This window comes from Cariama cristata, unplaced genomic scaffold (genome assembly GCF_000690535.1).
Source record: "Cariama cristata isolate BGI_N322 unplaced genomic scaffold, ASM69053v1 scaffold31845, whole genome shotgun sequence".
In the NCBI taxonomy this organism is placed as follows: Eukaryota; Metazoa; Chordata; class Aves; order Cariamiformes; family Cariamidae; genus Cariama; species Cariama cristata.
The window spans coordinates 3,844-23,019 of record NW_009619776.1 but is presented as its reverse complement, the minus strand read 5'-3'; the positions used below and the strand labels follow the sequence as shown (position 1 = coordinate 23,019).

The 19,176-nt window shown below is 42.3% G+C and overlaps 1 protein-coding gene across 1 annotated transcript; it reads right to left on the bottom strand.

Moving 5' to 3' along the window:
- Positions 1 to 202: 202 nt before the first annotated feature.
- Positions 203 to 15,580, bottom strand: SLC37A3 (solute carrier family 37, member 3). The gene is made up of 12 exons (XM_009701378.1): positions 15,500 to 15,580; positions 14,916 to 14,999; positions 13,437 to 13,582; positions 12,669 to 12,765; positions 11,459 to 11,543; positions 10,223 to 10,404; positions 7,517 to 7,658; positions 6,183 to 6,284; positions 4,169 to 4,216; positions 3,043 to 3,194; positions 1,248 to 1,313; positions 203 to 401 (listed from the first exon to the last, which is right to left on the bottom strand). The coding sequence occupies exons 1-12, from the start codon at positions 15,500 to 15,502 to the stop codon at positions 324 to 326; spliced, it is 1,185 nt and encodes a 394-aa protein (XP_009699680.1). The 5' UTR covers positions 15,503 to 15,580; the 3' UTR covers positions 203 to 323.
- Between the last annotated feature and the right edge of the window lie 3,596 nt (positions 15,581 to 19,176).

Here is a 19,176-nt window from a genome sequence, read left to right as displayed (position 1 = left end):
TAGCAGTGAGGCCACCCAACAGTAGACCCTAGTGTGACTGCTGACATGGAAGAGTCTGTTAGGTCGGGACAATCCATCAGTCCCATGGATTGTCTAGCTTCGGTCAGCAGCTCCATGATGTGGGTGGTCTCAGGACGGGTATTTGGTACTTCACTACTGAGCTTGCCAAAGGTGAGTCAATCAAGCCTTTGCAGAGCCATTTGGAATTAGTCCAATCCCGGAAGATGTAAGAAACAAGTCTCCCAGAGTTTTGATTAGTGTCCCAGCTGTCAGATCCATACAACAGTCCTTCCAGAGGCAAGGAGAAGTCACTCAGCCAGCATTCACAGACGCCATTCATGCAGAAGCAATCTGATCTCCCTCACTATTAATGGTGAAATGAACAGGATTGTTGAACTCGTCTGTGAAAAGAAGCATATCCAGGACAATTAGCACAGACCAACCGTAGCTGCAGCCATCCTGCACTCCTACGTGCATTCAAGGTCTCCCCAGTAAGATACAGGCTAAGTGGCACAGCGGATGGAAGGACTGAGCTTGCAGGCAAGCTCATACAATTTCAGCTGTCATAATCACCTTTTCATAAAGAAGATGAGCTCTTCACCTCCTCAGTGACCTTCCTCCTCACCACCCCTGCTAGTTACCTAAGTGGCCTTTTACCTTGTCAGCACAGATGCAAAGACAATTCCTGGGACTTCTAGCAGAGAAGAACGGGTGAATTGTACAGCATCCACCACTGTGGCAATGCTGAGGAGACTAGGGCCTGAACCATCTTCTACCCCAGTGGCATACCAGGGCAAGGCATTTTCGTTTTAGTTTGAAGATGCTCATCGCTCCTTCCACTAATCTTCAAGGGCTAACAAACAAGCAGCTTAACTTCAGCTCCCTGAAAATATTAGGAACTACACATCATGGAGATGGAGGAGACAAAAGTCCTGCCTTGGATGTCAGTCAGGTGGTACGAGCTTTAGGAAATGCATACAGGTATTTTTAGGCAAGTAGTTTTGTGTCTTTGCCACAATCTCAGTTCCTGTTGGGCAACATGACTTTAAAGGATCCAAAATGAACCCAGTTGATTTAGACACGCTGAGGCCATTACACACCATAGACCACTTTGAGGATGGCATCAGAGTTCGCAGCTGCTGTAGAAATAGCTTGCATGCTTAAGTCACAATTTTCAGGTTATCACAAAAACTTTCTATTGCAAATTGAACTTTGACAAAGAATTTTTAGCAACAGCGATTTCTTACCATGAGAATAAAGAAATAGAAAACCCACATCCATCCCAGGTTCTCCTGGATCAAAGACACTAGATACTAAATAGAAAGGGGAAAAAAAAAATTATTCAAACTGGGAAGATAAACATAACTTTCAGGCATTACTCTCTCATTTTCTAGAAATTGTGGGCTGTTAACACTCCATATAGAGCTGATCACAAAACCTTCCAGCTGATCTTTTCGTGTCAGAAGAGATGACTCAGGACAGCAGCCTTTCTGTATAAAACCCACAGCCTCAGCAAAGCAGAGATATCGTCCTGAAGCTTTACAGTAACTCATAACAGCATAAAGAGAGAACTGAACTACAGTTTCAAAGGGTGACAAATTGACTCCACTGAATACAAGGTTTTTGCACAGAACACTGTGACATAAGTGGATGTAAGTACTCTCAGAAGAACTAAAATATCTAGAATGGCTTATAAATTACACAGGACACATTTTCAAGAGCTGCGCAACCACTAACTACTTAACCCTTCATCGTAGGCAAGACACTTGAGACTACAGTCTGTTCTGAACTGCATCCCAGTTCAACAGGACTATACAGGCCACAAAAGAAAATGTATTCCCTATTAGCAGATTTATATTCACATGCTGCACAAGGGCCTCCCTTCTTCACTACTGGGTATATTAGCACAAAAGAGGATCTGCATTTCTAACATGTTCATTGTGCATGTGCTGTTATTCACACACCCCCAGAATGACATCATGGTTGTCTCTGTTGAAATACATGCAATGTTAGAATGGGAGGCAGGTGGAATTTTTCAGAACTAAAGACCCAATTTTTATGATGACATAAGTTTGAATGGTATGTGTGTGGGAAGACAGAAACACTGTAGACAATGCAAGAAGAACATTGAGTGTAACAGCGCACTTTAAGATGTCCACAAAGCACTTGTAATTTTCCACTTTTAATGGAGCTAAGCAGCATATTTCCTACAAAAGAGAGACTGAACGATTGTATTTATCAGGCCATCAATGGCAAACCCAAATCCCTTTTCAGAAAAAGGGATGTAGGCCTTGCCTGTGTCTTTGGTATTTTACCAGCACTAGAGGATGCCTGGAATAGAACTGGCTCCGATCTTTCTACTAAATCCTGCCTTCCCCAAAGCACCACTGTTTTCTTCTACATAGTTAACACTTGTGTTTGAGAAGAAAGAATGTCCCCAGTGGGCACACTGTCAGCTTCCTTTTCTGCAACAGTCTAGTCTTCAGACCTCTGGCAGCATACTGTAAGGACTATCGAAGCAAGTGGTGCTGGATTTACAAGGTGTAAAAGATATCTGTAGATAAATTGGGGAACTACAAATAACAGCAAATTACTTTATAAACACTGCAACACTTATAATAGGTATTCTAATTTTACTGTGTTATAGAGGTAAACTTTTCCATAAGCAATGGTTTTGCTATTACCTTTGAACAAAAAAATCCCAAACAAACTTCAAAATATTTTATTTTCACTCTTTGCGAAGCTGACCTTTCCTCACTTTTTGGAATTCAGGATACGAAAGTCTCTAAAATTCATCTGAATTATGAAAATGCCATAACTTTAGCACTATGAATACTTATTTTAGTTCCACTGGAAGCTTAAAACAGTCATGTTCCTTTTTCCGTTTCTTAAACAAACAAACAAACAAACAACACCCCCCCACACCTCTCTCTTTCTCTCTTCCTACATACAACTTTGGATTGAGGAATGAGCTAATATCTCTAACAACAACAGACTCTTTGCCTCCTTTCCCAGACCTCCATTTTCCTTTGGTAGCCTCACCTGGCCCACTGCGGCACCAATACTGCCAGTTCCATCAACAATTCCCGTGACTGTTGCCAGAGCCTCGCTGTTGCCTTTCACCAGATCCTGGCGCCCCAGGTCAGCAGAAATTGCAGAACTGATCATGTTAGAAGGGCCTCCAATGAAAAATCCTGAAAACGCCAAGAAAACATCCTTGGTACAAAACAAGCGTGTGGATAGACTCTCAATAGACCATCTTCAAAACATAGATTTTCTACCATGCAAAGCTCAGGAAAAGGATTAAGTCTAGGGGCAGCGATCACAGACTAACTGTAGGTAGAAGTGCACCCTCGCAGCTGAAGCATACCGTCATGGAACACCTTGCATATCTGGAGTACGTACACAGAAACTGCCAACAAGGACATTTTCATCCAACAGCAAAAACGAGGTAATTAGCTGTGGCACACTCTGCAAGAAGTCAGGACGCACCAAACCGTATATAGAAAGCTACTTTTGAATAGCATGCATATACAAACCCTTGACATGAAGCAGATTTAGACACATTTCTACTTTGAAGTAGTATACCCCCATGCTACAGCCTCCGTCTCCAGGGGTTCATGGAGGAGATGGAAGGCAAAAAAACCCCACAACAGGACAGAGAATTCTGAAGTAGGAGTGTTTGAAAAGAAAGGCTCCATTCATCCAGGCTAATCTTAATTCCATAACACAGCACAGTACGTCTGGTAGCACACAAAGCTTGTGACCTCTCACAGTACACAGGGCATTTGGGGTTCTGACAGACAAACACCCTCAAATGTGAGCTGCAGCTCATGACTTGGCCATATATCCACTTCCTCAGATACCTGATCACTGCCAGGTATTTTGGCATAAATCCGTCTCCATCATACTGAGCTAAGGCAGATCCCCTTAGTTTCAAGCCATTATTCTATACAGTCTATATTCTATACCTCCCTCTAAGGCAGTTTTCTTACAGCTGTATTTCAAAGGTAACAGAAATTGGGCTCCAGCTTTTACTTGTTCTGCAAAACCAGCAGAGATGGCAGTACACACAAATGCATTACCACCACCTGAGGCTGGTGTTACTGATTTTTTTCTGCAACGTATATATATGCCTACTAGCAAACAGTGGCATTTGATAAGATACCTGTAATTGCCATGATCACAGCATTGATAGGTTTGCTGTTTGGAGAACCTGCAAGAGAAAGACCAGATGCGTGTAAATAAAACAAATTAACTTGAGAAAGTGACTTACTTCGGATCAGAAAGAAGTATGCAAACATCCAGTTTGAACTGCCAGTTCAGTTAGCTACATAGTGACAAAAATAACTTCTATTTGACTAGAGACTTCTACAGAGATTAGACTTACTGTAAAGGCATTTAGAGACTAAAGACCCAGAAGGTTTCCCGACAGCACTTTACAGCAGAAAAGTCACCTTTGCCATTACAATTTTGTGCCCTGTTTCAGTATCAGATTTGCCTGGCTCTGGGTTCCAGCCCTTGTTATGTCTCTTTCTGTGACACAGAGCTTGTATGTACTCTCCTTGAAAGTCCATTGGAACAGTAAGAGAATCCTCCCTCTGTCTCTCTGGGGAAATTAGGCTCAACTGAAACTTTCACTCCGTGAATTATTCAGCACTTGAATCACCCCTTCCACTCACTCTGAATTTTCCAAAATATTTTTTAAAATACAGAGATTAGATCTGGAGGTAGTAATCCAGCAACTGCCAAAACAATGCTGCACAATAAAGTAAAAAATGCAAAATCCCATATCCTAATTCCTCCTTACAAAGCCATGTTTGGGCATCTACAGGTTCCACTTGCCTTTCCGGAAAGAGCAGCATCATGCGTACATACAGCTGGTTTTCCACTACAGTTCTTCAGTGCTCTCCAGACACTGTTTTCTCCAATATCTCACTTTCAGGCATCACCTGAATTCCTCACTCACCACTTCAACTTTGGGCCCACATATGGCCAAGTTACCATGCGTATGGCAAGTTGCAGCCCTCTTCACATATTCTTAGGCCATTATTACTCTTACGTGCAACACACTATGGGCATAAAAAGGTTTCCTGGTTTGGCTGATGGAAGTTAAATTATCACACTGCAGTACCTTTGTATCACCTGTCTGAACCTTCTGTGTCCGGCTAGACAGTAGTGCATTTTGAGTTAAGCACAAGACACCTGGACCTCTGGCTGCTCTGCTATCTAGTACAAACTTCAAACTTCGTCAGTAATAAGTTTATATTTGCTTCCAGTTCACTTTTCAAAGTAATGAGTTAGCATAAGAGCTTACAAAACTCCACCAAACCCAATCGTTGCTACTTAACAACTATACCTGATTGACCTTACTTTGAGACCATGTGAGTAAGCTCGCATGCTTCAGAAAGGCACACTTTATTTTTCATGTCCAGCTCTGGCAGTGATTTCTGTCCACAGATCTCAAAGTGCTCTATAAAAGCCTGTCTGTATCACCACCCCATTTTGGAGGAAGACAGACAGAAGTGAAACGACATCCCAGTGAGTTAAAGCACTCTGGTACCATAGGACACCATGTCTGAAAACACAAAACTGTTACCCTTAGAAGAACTTCACAGATCTTTCATAGAAATGAGATGTGCCCGTCTCCTTCTACTAGGATTTCCTGATAGATCCCTTTCAATAACTGATCACCACGAACTATATCTATTATGAGAGGCAGGAACTCTTCAATTTCACCACTTACAGAAGTGTAAGTGATGAAGTCTAAGATCTTCTGCCTCTTTGTAGTGTATATATACTCCACTACAGATCTGTGCCCAGATTCTCTTTCCTCTAGGGGATACTATAGGGATGCACCTGAGATTTCCTGCTCTGCCAGTTGTGGTGTTGATACAATGACAATACCAAAAATCTTGATGACACTGGAGAAGGATCAGTATGACAACTCACCAGTACAGGGAAATTGAACCACTCAAGTTAATTCTTTTCCACCTCATTAACCAGAGAACAGATTTCTTTCTGTGCACTGCCACACTTCAGGCAAAAGAGACCAAAAGGCACCATCCTGATCCAGAAGCAGTTTCAAGACCAGAAAACATAATTAGAACAGGCTGTGCTTTGGTACTGTCTAAGATGTACTGAATGAACCTCTTATCACTGTGCAGCAAAAGCATACTCACGGCTGTATCCAAAAAGAGAGCCTACAGCAAAGAGCAGGCTAATTGCTAGCACTGGGGCTCTCTTCTGTAGCACATCAGAAATCAAGCCCTGGATAGTCCCACCTGCAGAAAAATAAATCATTGTCAGGCTCAGGATGCTAACACCTTGAACAAAACTCATTTCACTGAGCGCAGTGGCCTCTTGCCTTTTCATCAATATGCATTCTCTCTAAAATCCTGAAAATTATGTCTCCTGACTTTAGTGCCCCAGACACAGAGACAACAGTAAACTAAGTGGCTCAGATAGAGCAGGGAAAACTACTCACACTGTTTTCCCAGGAATTTATTACTTCTTTTTTTCTGGCACGCAACTAGCCAATGTGCCTGCTTTCCTTTTCCTTGCCCTGTAGGACTATCACAGCTCTAGGATCACCACAACTCTGGATGTAAGCAAGCTTAACATTGTGGCTGGATTCTTTAACAGAAAGTGCAGGAAAATGCAGTTCTTTTTCACAGGGAAAGCATTAGAACACAGGGGCCTCATATTCCCTGCTGTCTCACCTACTTAAGGTAGGTGTGCAACTAATGGCGACAAATGCCAATAGCTGATAAAAATCACCTTATGGATCATCACTAACTCTGTAGGAACTGCTCTGCTGGTAAAAAATAGAATGCTGAGAAAGCCTAACACAGAAAAGACCATAGAGGCAAAAAAACCTGACCCTGAACAGACCAAAACAAGGATGTCTATTCTAGGAAAGCTAACTGGACAAGGTAATAAAGCAAGAACCTCAGCACAGGAGAGTGCAAGTCTAAACACATATACAATATGTTCTTTATTCTGGAGGAACGGGGCCAGATTTTGCAGCCAGCAGAAACAAGTGCAATTACATTTTATTTCTGAACATAACACAGTTGTGCCTGCTCTGCCAAGATCTGTGCTGAGTCTGTTCTTAAACATACAGGACAGAAGGGACAGTACAGAATCCAGTAAGTCCAGACCTAAACTCTCCCTCAAGGGTACCCGTCAGAAAGGAAGTAGCAAGCAGCAGGGAGACACGATTTTGTACATGGCACTTTTCAAGAAGTCCTAGTAAAGAAAAATGCCCACTGGGGATAATGTCCAAGAATACGATAGTGCCCTTTAAATTACATATAAACTCTTTAGGGGGCTCACATACCCTGTGTTTTAGGAAAAAAAAAACAGCCAAGCAGCCACATACATAACTAGACTTCTCATATACTCAGTAAACAGCTAGATGCCACTGAACATGACTGCTCTGAGCTGCATTCACTTTCATTTTCAAACACTAGCAGGGCAACTGCAGGAAAATGTCATTCACTTGCTCACTCACCTATGATTCCTCCCACATCATACCAGATGGACAGCTGGTCAGCTTCTGCTTCTTTCCATCCAAAGTTGTTGCTGAGGTAGAAGGGCAGCCAGAAGAAGAATGAGTAATTCACCAGTTTCAAGCAGGCATAGGCCAAAGAGTACTGGAACAAAGACAGGGCCAGCAAGCAGTTAGCACCTGAGAAATACAAACAGCATTTCTGCTTCTTCCCATAAAGCTCTGTATCCAGCTAAAGCTTTCAGAGAGAAGTGCTTCTGAATTTCACATAAGAAGTCAGCATTATGAAAGCTTAACGCTGAACATCAAAGGGAACCCAGGAATACAAAAATCACTGTCAGAAGGTTATTTTCTTTTCACTGAATGCAACGGGTTAAAACACTTTCAGTGTAATCTTGAGAGGAAATGACACCAGGCTTCAAAAAATGAAGGAAGTTTAATACACCTTCTGAAGAGAAGGGAGCCAACCATGTGACATGAAACAAGCTTGAGATTTAGTCATCTGTGCATCATGCTGAGAAAAGTTATGTGAAGTAGTTCCTCTGTGCTCTCTTTTGCTGCTCAGAAGGCTCATCTGCTTACAGCAGCAGCAGAGAAAGCTTCGTTCATAATCCCCTGGCAGGTATTCCAGGACACAAGATTTAAGGTTTCACCAAAGCTAAGCACATGCTTCCAAACCCAACAGCTGAGACAACCTCCTGCTTTTAGCTGCTGGGCTTAAGTCCTCCTTAGCTAGCAGATCTCCTTCTTTAGAACTTTCATGTGTGTGGCAAAGATTTGTTCTCTGGGATTGCTGGCCCAGCATGCAGAGGGATGAGGCAAGAGGCACACTATTTCAGTAAGGCCTCCTCATAAACACTAACAACGGCAGTTCGAGGAACCCCTATTTGAAGAGGTAAACCAGGATGAAGATGGAAAAAACAACCTGTTGGAATCATAGCTTTTGAGACCGTATGTATATGTGTATGTGCACACTTGTCTTTGAATTTCAAAAAGCAGATCTTTTTATATATAAAAATAAAAAAAATTGTATCTTCTGAATTTATATTGTTTTAATAGATACATTGTTTTTAGCTGTATTAATGCTTTTTCCCTCTTACAGGACACAAACTAATTCCACTATACATGTAAGATACGGCGATGTTTGGTAGAGTTCTCCTGCCTCTGGGTGTGAAAAGTGCACTGTACAAAGTGAGATTTATTACAACATGCTTAGAAACTGCCTACCAGATTGTCTGAGTGATTAAAGATTGAATTTCTAGAGGCTCAGGGGAAAACTGTCTGTACTAAAACTCTTCCACCATATCACTCAGCAGGAGAAGAGAGGAACTACAGAAAAAAATATGTCAAATAAAGTCTTTGTAGAATCTTGAAAAGGCTTTGGAGGTTCTGTCGGTATTTAGTCTCTCACCGATCTGACATAGTGTCCTGGTTTGGCTGGGCACTGATCTGACATCAGATTAAACTCACAGACTCAGAGGTGTTCATGTTGCTGGGTTAATGCACAGAACATGTCCTCAAAATCCCAAGCACAGAAACAGCAACATCAGTTGTATATTACCTCCCTATGTTCTGGCCAATGAAAAAAAAGTCACAGATCAACTGAGGCAGCTACCACCACTAAGAAATTTTGCCAAAAGGTTCTTCGTACACCACCCCATTCTTAGAACCACCAAACCCAAGCCATAGTTTATACGGCATTTACCCATATTATGAAAGGACTCAAGATGGGTATGCTCTCTTTTGCCATCCCTCAACCAAGGTTTTAGGAACAGAACTGTGGTTGCCCAGCAATCTAAACACTGACAATCCACCCATCACTTTAAGATTTTGTGTTGCCTTAATCACAACCACCAACCACTTTACCCACTAAGAGTATCTGATAATACTTTCCACTCAGTAGTTCTGCTTCATGATCAAATCCAGACAGTTCACACTGTATTACTGAGCCAGTGACCCTGCCCCCTTTCTGGTACCAGTTCTAGTTCTCAGGGGGCACACAGCCCACTGACACAGAAAGTTAACATTGTTTTTTTAATGGCAGGTTAATTTTTCAGCTGAACCAAATCCATGAATTGGGCAATACTGCTGATGCAGAAGTAGGAGTTCTCACACAAAGGAGAGGATGAGGATATGTGGAAACTGCATCACCAGGCCTTGTTTCCAGTTGTTTATCAAAAAAAAAAAAAAAAGGCCTACTTTGGCCCATGTTATATTATGCTGAATAAGGCTTTTCAGGCCAGCTTTCTGCTTTAAGGCAACCAAAAAAACCCAAACCCCACTATCAGTACCACAGAGTTCTGTGTGATGCTCAGCTAGCAGCTAGTATCCCATTCCTCAGGGCAGCGTAGCTACCTTACCAAGAATGCATCGTATAGCCACATTTGCTCATGGCCTCCCTTCTAAATTCAGCAGCAAAAAGGGCAGGACCTCTGTTGCCCTTAGTTGGCTCATTACATGCACTAAATGAAGCAGGAGTCTGATGGGAAGAGCAATACACAACCACATACCCAGACAGTATTATAGTCTATGGGCACAAGGTTAACAGTCCCAACTCCAAGATTTTAACAGCATAAGAAGTCAGATGTCAACAACTACAACACACTGTCAACATATTAACAATGATGTCAACAAATGCTGACAACACAAAAAGTCAGTTTTATGTTTAACAAGGTAAGTCAGATCTCACTTAAGAATCCGTGTTCTCACCAGTACTACACCCGGAAGGCAACAAGCCTGGAAAAAGCCAATGGCCTTTGGCTGGTTGTCAGTATCAGTTGCTTGAATAGAGTAATTCCGGTCATCATCATCTGCATCGTCATTGCCCATTAAAGGTCTGTTGGCATCTTCCTCCACACTGTCGTCTTCATCTGCTCCAAGCTCAGGGAGGCCTAAGTTTTAAAAGGGATATGCAACAGGAAAAACGGACCACAGCCTGTTCACCCTCTTCCCACTCTAAAGCTATGCTAGCTTCTTTTAAGCAATTCTCCCTTCTAGCCATTCCCTTGCTCTCCCATACCTCCATCCTCCTTTGGCTTAGAAACTCTTCTAGATGGTGTTCTGCAGTGTCGCCAGTTTCTACCCTTTGTCTTCTAGTGCTCTTGAAAGTATTCTGTCTGATCCTGGCGTCGGCTTTGTTCTGAGTGTCTGGCCATTAGTTGGAAGACACAACAAATTAGTGCATTTCACCCCTTATTTAGTGGTTGGGATGCTGGGTACCACTTCCCTTGAGCGTGGAGGCTGCGTGTATGAGCAACTATTCAAGACAGCTGCTGCCTGGTAACGCCTGCACTGGAACGGAAGGCCTAGGAACTGCACTGCGTTTTCTGGGCTGCTGAGTGCTCTTACGAGCACTCTTTATAGTAGCTTTAGTGCTACCAACTCTATAGCCTTTGCAGGCACCTGGGAAACCTCCTCCATGGCCCTGTCAAATCCCAAAAGTTCTTTGGTTTTCCTGTTACACTTTGGTTTGCCTACCATCTTCTCAGAAAAGGACTATATCCAACCTGAGAGCTATTTAACCAGCTGCGGGAGACTTGCACACAAAAAGTACTTTCCCTTACCACTTCATAGTTAAGGCTTGCTATAGTTTTCTCCTACAACAGTAGGCAACCTGGTAACAGGCTGTTTCTTTAAAAAATTACTGATTTTCTAGGTGAAGAAAAACTGATAATCAGGCACATCCTAATGGAGATGTTAGAGTCAGGCTGTTTTATTTTGATTTTTAAAATATCCAGACCCTATACATACAATGCACAGTGGCGGTTAGTGTGATCCTGGCAAGTAAAGCATTTGCTCCGTTACATACACTAAAGCACAACACCATTTTCTAAGAGCCCTGAGTATACGCGCTGTCAGAATGAGCAGTTCTTTTAGTACTGCATGGAAAGCTGCAGATTTGCTTTCCACGAAGGGACTGAAACGCTACAGCTCTCTTCTACTTACCCACTTCCTTTGGTGATGTCACAAGCCCAAAGAAGACAATGACTCCTCCAGCAAACTGTACTGAGGCAGTCACCAAGAAAGCATACTGAAGGTAAATAAATAAAAGAGTATTTTTTAAAACACTTTCAGTCACATAGGCTTCCCTGACTAAGGAGGGTTTCTTTACATTCCAACCTTGTCAGAAAGTAAACACAGCTACAACAACCCAGACTACATCCATAAAACTTGGAAACAATTGATCTCTGCATCTCCTGAACAGACTCGGTTCTATCTAGGCTGAAAGACCACACTGAAACAGCTGCTTTAGTGTACTGAGGTGACAGCAGTGAGGAAGGAGCTCACCCAACAGGACCACAGATCCAGCTATACTGGAAGGGACTGCTCAAAGAAGGGTCAGACACCAAATTCAGACCAGATTGCTCAGGGCTTTGTTCAATCAGGTCTTGAAATCCTCCAAAGACAGATCCTCCAGGCTCTGGCCTCTTGTTCCAATGCTTAACTAACTTCATAGTGAAATAGTTCTCCAAACACCCAGTTGGAACTATCCCTGCTTCGCTTTATACCACTGCTTTTTTGCTCTCTCACCATGCAACTCAGGAAAGTCTGGCTCTGATTTCTCAGCAATCTTCTCACAGCCTTTGGAAGGCTGCGATTTGGTACCCTAAGCTTCCTCATCTCCAGAGTGACAAGCTCATCTCTGTTAGCCTGTCCTCATAGGTCTCACACTGCAAGATGCCCTGGTTCACTTGCATTCCCTGTATTCAGTTGCCTGCCTGCTGCATTACAGAAACGCAGTGTGTGCCTGGCCTCTTCCCAGTTATAAAAGCTATGCCTCCATGCCTGTCAGAACCTCCGCGCTATTCAGCAGCAGTGACTTCAGTTAAGTGAAAACCTGTGACGGACGACTCTGAAGAGCACTTTAAGCCACCCAAATCAGAAGAGGGTATATTATGACACTAGGGCTCTTCAATAACATCAGTCCCATTTGCAGAGAAGTCTCAGGGTCATTTCTCCCAACTTGGAAGGGTCAGAAAAGGAATACCCTTTTTATTCTGCCTACTGCTTGCTACCACAGAATTCAAGAAGATGAAACTGGACACTCTAAGCCTGTTACCGCTCAGAGACAGGATTAGAGACAGGATAAGAAACTAGTCTTTCATAACCCAATCAGACCTGCAGTCCTAGCTATAAGCCAGACAGCAATACCTACCTCATAACCGTATTTGAGAACACAGGAGGCAAGGAATGCCCCGAGGATATTTCCCACAGATGCACAGGCGCTCCAGAGTCCAAACACAAAACCTCTCCTGCAGAAGGGGAAGAAAATTTGAAAGAGGCAATGCAGGAAGCAGTGACATTAGGAGCAAGATAGAAACATAACATTCGAGTGAACTTTAAGTTATGAATAAAGTTACAGCATTCTCCCAGTCCACTTCAAAGAGACTCAAAGGTCACTTAAAATACAGAATAACTTGGGGGTACCAAATAGATGAGCAAGGAATATTCTATCCTGACACACCTGTGTTACAGCAGAGGTGAGCTGGCAACAACAGGGTTACAAGCTATGGCTAAAGCTCATCCACAGTACCCCAAAGTGACACAGCTGAACCTACAATGAGTCAGTTTCCATTCAGTCTCTTCAGTGGTAAGTAGACAGAAAGAGGTTTTCCAGTGGCATGAAAATTCAAATTCAGCCATTTTGCACTATGGGACTTCGGAATTTTGAACCTGTGCCTTTAACACACACAACTGTATTCACACCAAGCTGTGGCTCCACAAAAAAAAAAAACACAAACCAAAAAACACACCAAACAAAAAACCAAACCAAACCAAAACAAAAACCCAACAAGTAAGGTATATTTCATCCCACATAACTTTAATTCTGACCTAACAGTTGGCCTTTTTGGTTTGAGACCTTCAGCTCAATCTTCTACTCAGCAGGTCAGATAAGTGAGCCACTGAGGAAAACTCGACTTACCCAGCTTTTCCAAACCAATTGCCCATGACAGCAACCACACAGGGCCAGCCAGTAGACTGCAGCAAGCCATTCACAACCCAGAGACAGCAGTAGAACCACTTGTTGTAGAAATGTAACCATTCTGTCAGTGTGCCAAAGAAGAATACCTAGAGAGGAGGGGAGAAAAAAAAACAAAACAAAAAAAAAACAGAGGAGAAACCCTGCAGCAACTGCTGAAAGCCAGGCAGGAGCATGGTCCTAAAAAAGAAGTAACATGTCAGGGAGAAGGTGCCCGGCCGGGGCCCGGCCAGAGGCAAGGCCGGCATTGTTCGAGACCCAGCTCGGAGCCACGAGCACCCTCTGCTGAGCCACCGCAGCACCGACTCCTGAGCCCACACAGCTCCAGAGACAAACGGGCTGTCACGGCACTTCCACTCCAGAAGACTTTTATCTCCGTAAACAGCACAGTTATAACAGGAGAGGCCGACTGCTGAGCCCACACAGCTCCAGAGACAAACGGGCTGTCACGGCACTTCCACTCCAGAAGACTTATCTCCGTAAACAGCACAGTTATAGCAGGAGAGGAGAAGAAAGAGACAAATACTTTCAGTAACAACACTAAAAAAAAAAAACCAGTAGCCTCTTGATCTGCTGTTGTACTGACATCCGAATCCACAAGGCTCTATGCAAACACAAAACCCTCAGCAGTCATTTATCTTACCAAAATTTAACATAAATACTACAACCAGATCTCAAATTACTAAGAGCCCTAACCCAAACTAGCCAGAATAAACACGCTTTGTGGCATACTGTGCTTGATGCATGATTGTGGTCATGAGTTCGCAGAATGCAATAGGCCATCGTGGGGTTTGTAGCCGCTGGGCAAATCAAAAGTGCTCTACACATTTTACTACTACTTTCATAACCAGAAAACCACAATGAGATAAAACTGATTCACACTTATCTGCAGTGGCTTGAACCTGAAGAACCCTTTTGTTTTAAGTGGACATTCTTTTTTGACACATGCCTTCCCAGCAATTACAAAATAAGTAAATGAATGCTTAGTATTGTTAGCGTGTCCTTTAAAGGAGAGAGCAAAGATCATGTCTGGAAGCAAAAGCCTTGATGAAAACATATGTGGGCTGGGAGAACAGTTATAATGCAAAACAGTCCCCAAAAGTCCAAATACACCAATCTTGTACAAAAGCTGTTCATGAAGTCTCTAGACTGTTCCTCAAACTTAGGAATTTCCTTCTGACACAGTATCCATAAATAAATACTTCAGGAAGAGGTGAGTCATGTACTGTAGCACTCTGTTTTGGACAATGCAATAAGTGCATCCAGGACAAAGTTATACATGCAGACTTTGAGACTACTGAGGTACAGATACAGATCATGGGCAGATTCACACAGAAACAGAGCCTCTTCTCCCCTGAAGTAAAACCCTATCCAGAAGCCCTAAGAGAGATTTCTAAATCACACTAGTATGTTCCGACTTACCACCAGAGCAGAGGAACACATGCCAAAAGACAAAACCCAGCGTAAATTCAGGCGATCTCCAACTATGCCACTGACAAAGAGACCCTAAGAACAAAACACAGCATTAAATAAAGCCACAAGATTTGCATCTGTTATCTGCAAGAATTAAAATTATGTAGAAGGGTCAAGCTGATCCAAACGTCGTTATTATACCAACTTACAGTTTGATTCTAACCACTTCTTCCGCCACCAAAGAAACTCCGCTCATAGTTGTGCATTAAATTTCTTATTTCTAAAAAAGTTCAGCCGTGAACTCTTGGGTAGACAGAATTAGCCCTCCCACTCACTGGTGATAGGGGTGTGAGAAATTCTGAAGTGATAGTGTTTCTCTTGCACTTGTTAACAAGCATCTTCACATGGGTGACAGGTATGGGCAGAACTAACAGAAATTGAAGGAAAAAATCTGCTCCTGAACTCAGCTTTTTAACTGCATCAGTGCTAGGCAAGTTCACAAAGAAGATCCTGTTCACCCCCTCCAAATATGGGTGCAATCATCCCAATAAGATTCAACCAAATCTTAGCAGCTTTGAGTTAGTTTTACTCACCATAGCATAGGAAAACAAAAAGATAGTGTCCAATGTCCCCAAGAAGAGAGTTGCTTCTTCTGCATTTGGAAATAAATGGCTGCTGTTCCAGAGCTACAGGCAGAAAAATTTAACAGGTAAACAGGGAGAGGCACAGCGCATTCTACTCTTTTTCAATGGAAACCTCAACTCCAAAGCAGAAAAGCATCAGGCCCCCCATTCCTCTAACACTTTAATTATCAAATCAAGAACAATTCTGGCATTATCTACTGCAGAAAATCTCCACTGTCACTTCATTTTACTTCTAAAGGGCAAGCTAGCACACCAGAAGTGAGAAATGCTCATTCCACCTGGATCAAGACAAATGACTAGCAAAACAAACCCTACTTCTAACAAACATGCAACTGTTGGACAGCTTCTTACACAGAAACACTGATGAGCGTCTTAATGAATAATACAATAAAGGCATATTCTGTTTTACGTGCAGTGTCTTTTCTGTACTTATCTTGCTGTCTTCACTAAATGAATAATTCAAATTATTTGTGGCAGCAACCATAACAAGAAATGACAGACCACAAACAGAAAAGAAAGAACACAAAAGGAACAAGAAGAAATAGACTGGTTGGAAAGTATTTACAATGAACTCCAGTCACTAATGTTATTTTTTATGCTTACCCTGAGTTTCAGTTTACTTTCAATATGATCAAAAAAAGGGAAAAAGACTCAATTGTCCCCAAACTAAGATTAATGACACCAGCTGAAAATAGCAAGCTTTGAGGATGACTTGAAGAATGAACAAAGTTAATCAGGTCAAAGTTTTCTTCCCTCCTCGCTGTGCCCCCATTAGAAGACAAACAAACCAAGCCAATCCAAACCTGACCTATGGATGTGCCTAACTCAAATATCATCAATTTTAGTTTGATTTCACCTCTCCAGGAGAACATCCTGTACAGACAACACTAATTACACATCCAGTTAGTTTAAAAGATGTAACATTGGTAAGGTCTGTTGATACAGCTTCTGCTTAAGTCTCATGTGTCCAAGAAAACCAATAAATCCCTTGAAAAATATTTTTTGCTACTTGAGGCCACCAATACCTACTTACACCAGTAGCTATCACCTTTTAACCAGAGATCCATGGGGGTCCACAAGCTATTAAGAGTCTTAGAAAGATAAGAGAATCAAATCTTTTGTCATAAGGTTTAAATTCATCAAACAACCTCCACAGAACTACCAAATCTTTACAGGCTGAAAAGTGCAGATCTAAGTTGTCCTTTTAATGAAATCATACTAGGGCCTACTCATAAAACAATTGCAAAACATTTTGTTATACTTTAAAAAGTATTTTTAAGTAAAAATAAAGAACAACTGTAGTTAAAAAGATACACCAAAGTTCAAGACTGATAGCACATGACTCCTCTGTTCATGTCCTTAATCTGTCCTATCAATTTCCCAAAACACACTTTACCATTTACTGACATAACGTAAATTGATACCAAAATGACCCTTTGGACTATTTCTCTTGAACAGACACATACAGCTCAACATCCAGTAAACACTAAATCATCTATATTTAAAAAAAAAAAAAAAAAAAATCAAAACAGCTTCCAAAATATACTAGTTGTTTGAATGTCAGTTAAGGAACTAAATATAAACACCTTGCAGTTCATTTAGAATCCCTGAGATGCTCACTCCTTTTTGCCATACTATAAAATCCCGATTGCATTACAGGCTCAATTTACAGTTCTCAATTATCACCAAAAGTCAGCAATTATCATCTCTCAGTCAAACGTTCAAAAAACCCGATGATTTCTAATGGAGACAACTAACCCAAGCAACTGACTTGGAACTCCCTGCTCTAATAGATCTCGTGGTCTGTGACCAAGCTGTTAATGGAAGATTTCTTCCGCTTCTCAAAAGCATCAGGACAAGCCACTGCTAAAAAGAAGCATGCCCCTAAAAAGACTATGAGTAGGAGCCAGGAGGTAGTTCTTGCATTCCCATTTGTGAGATGCAAGCAGTATACAACTCCCTTCTCTGCAAGCAAACACTGCCAAAACTCCCACCACTTTCACTGAAGCAAAGATTTTACAGACAAGGGGTGCTGGATGTTCAGCATTTTTGGAAATCAGACCTTTTAGATGCAAGATAAAATGTCATTCTTTAGTATCAATTTAGGATAAGCAGCTAGCATTTCCAGATAGCTTTCTTCTCTCCTACTTCAGCTATCCTTTTAACAGGGTGGCAGCAGCACCACCACCACAGAGAAAGCCACAGCCAGGGTTTTACAGACATCTCTGTAAGCCCATTAACTGCTCTCGTTTATTGCCTCCAACACATCAGAGGTAGGGTTTCCTCTCCTCCCCCACCTCCATGCTGCAGGCTACTACAGGGGTCTCCATTTCCATTAGAACACTGTAACTTCTTGAGAAGTTTCTCTCTGGGGACCACTAGGAAAGATTTCGCTATCACATGATGATCCAGAAAACTACAATTCAGACACCTGAAGTTCCCACTCACATTCTGAGAAGTGTCCCTGATGGATACTTAACAGGGCCTCTTCAGCACCACAATCTCAGCATATGGGAAGTTCCCCAACCCTCTTTGCACTTGCCTGTCCCTTGTGTCCTTACCTCATATGGCCGGAGCTCAGGGGCCGTGCTGTTTAGGCAGGAGGGAGTCCATTGGCTGGGAAAGATGTTTGACATTACTGAATGTCTTTCTGGAAGCATGGAGCAGGGAATAACTGCCAGAAAACACACAAGCACTGGTTAGCCAAATCTTCTCCAGAGGTCAAGTAAGAAAGGGTGAGACTCAAAATACAGATACATGATGTCTAAGCATGCAGCATAGCAGAGGACTGGGAGTTTTGGATATAGCAGCCAGCAGCAGGAACCCCCAAATTATGAGTAGACACATTGATTTTAGTGCAGAGTTGTGAAATAGGGTCTTGACTGGAAAGGATCTCCTCTTTTATTTTCAAAAGAGGAGGTGTGACTGTACAACAACAACCAGGTATCTCAGAAAAAAGAAAAAAAAAAAAAAACAAAAACCGAAACAATAAAAAGAAAAGACAAGACGCTCTCATCTGGCTAACCACCATTACAAGCGCTCTTCCAGAGACACATTAGGTATCAGTAGTGGTATTGCTGCGAAGATCAAAGGATATCAGCAAGACAAAGTTTGTAAGGAGAGATAGTATGGTTTTCCAGCTGTTGTCAGCCCGTGTAACAGACAAGCTTTCAACAAACCAACCTAGTAGACCTTCAGATATGAAGCACTGACCTCTCTGTTCTAGAGGTCTGTCCGTCCTCTGCAAACAGTATTTGCAGGAGAGAAGAGGACCCCAGAAGCAATGACAGCATGTTCCGCCAGTCAGAACAGGCATTAAATGAGTTCTGAGCATCAGGGTTTGCTTCCTTTCTTGTTTCAGTGAGTTCCTCCCCACACCCACCCACATTCACCCTACTGCAACAGACTGCTGTTGGCTTGGCAGAGTCAGCCTCACCTTTGGTGCAAGCCGTTTGTGGTTGGATTCCCAGGGCCATTGCACACTTAGCTCCACTACTGCATGACTCCCAGGATGGTTGGTACTACTAACTTTTAAGTTTGCTTTCAAGGCTCACAGCCAAAGGCTAAGACTATTTCCCTTCTTTGGACATGCCCTCACCTCCCAAATTCAGTGAGATGCACAATTT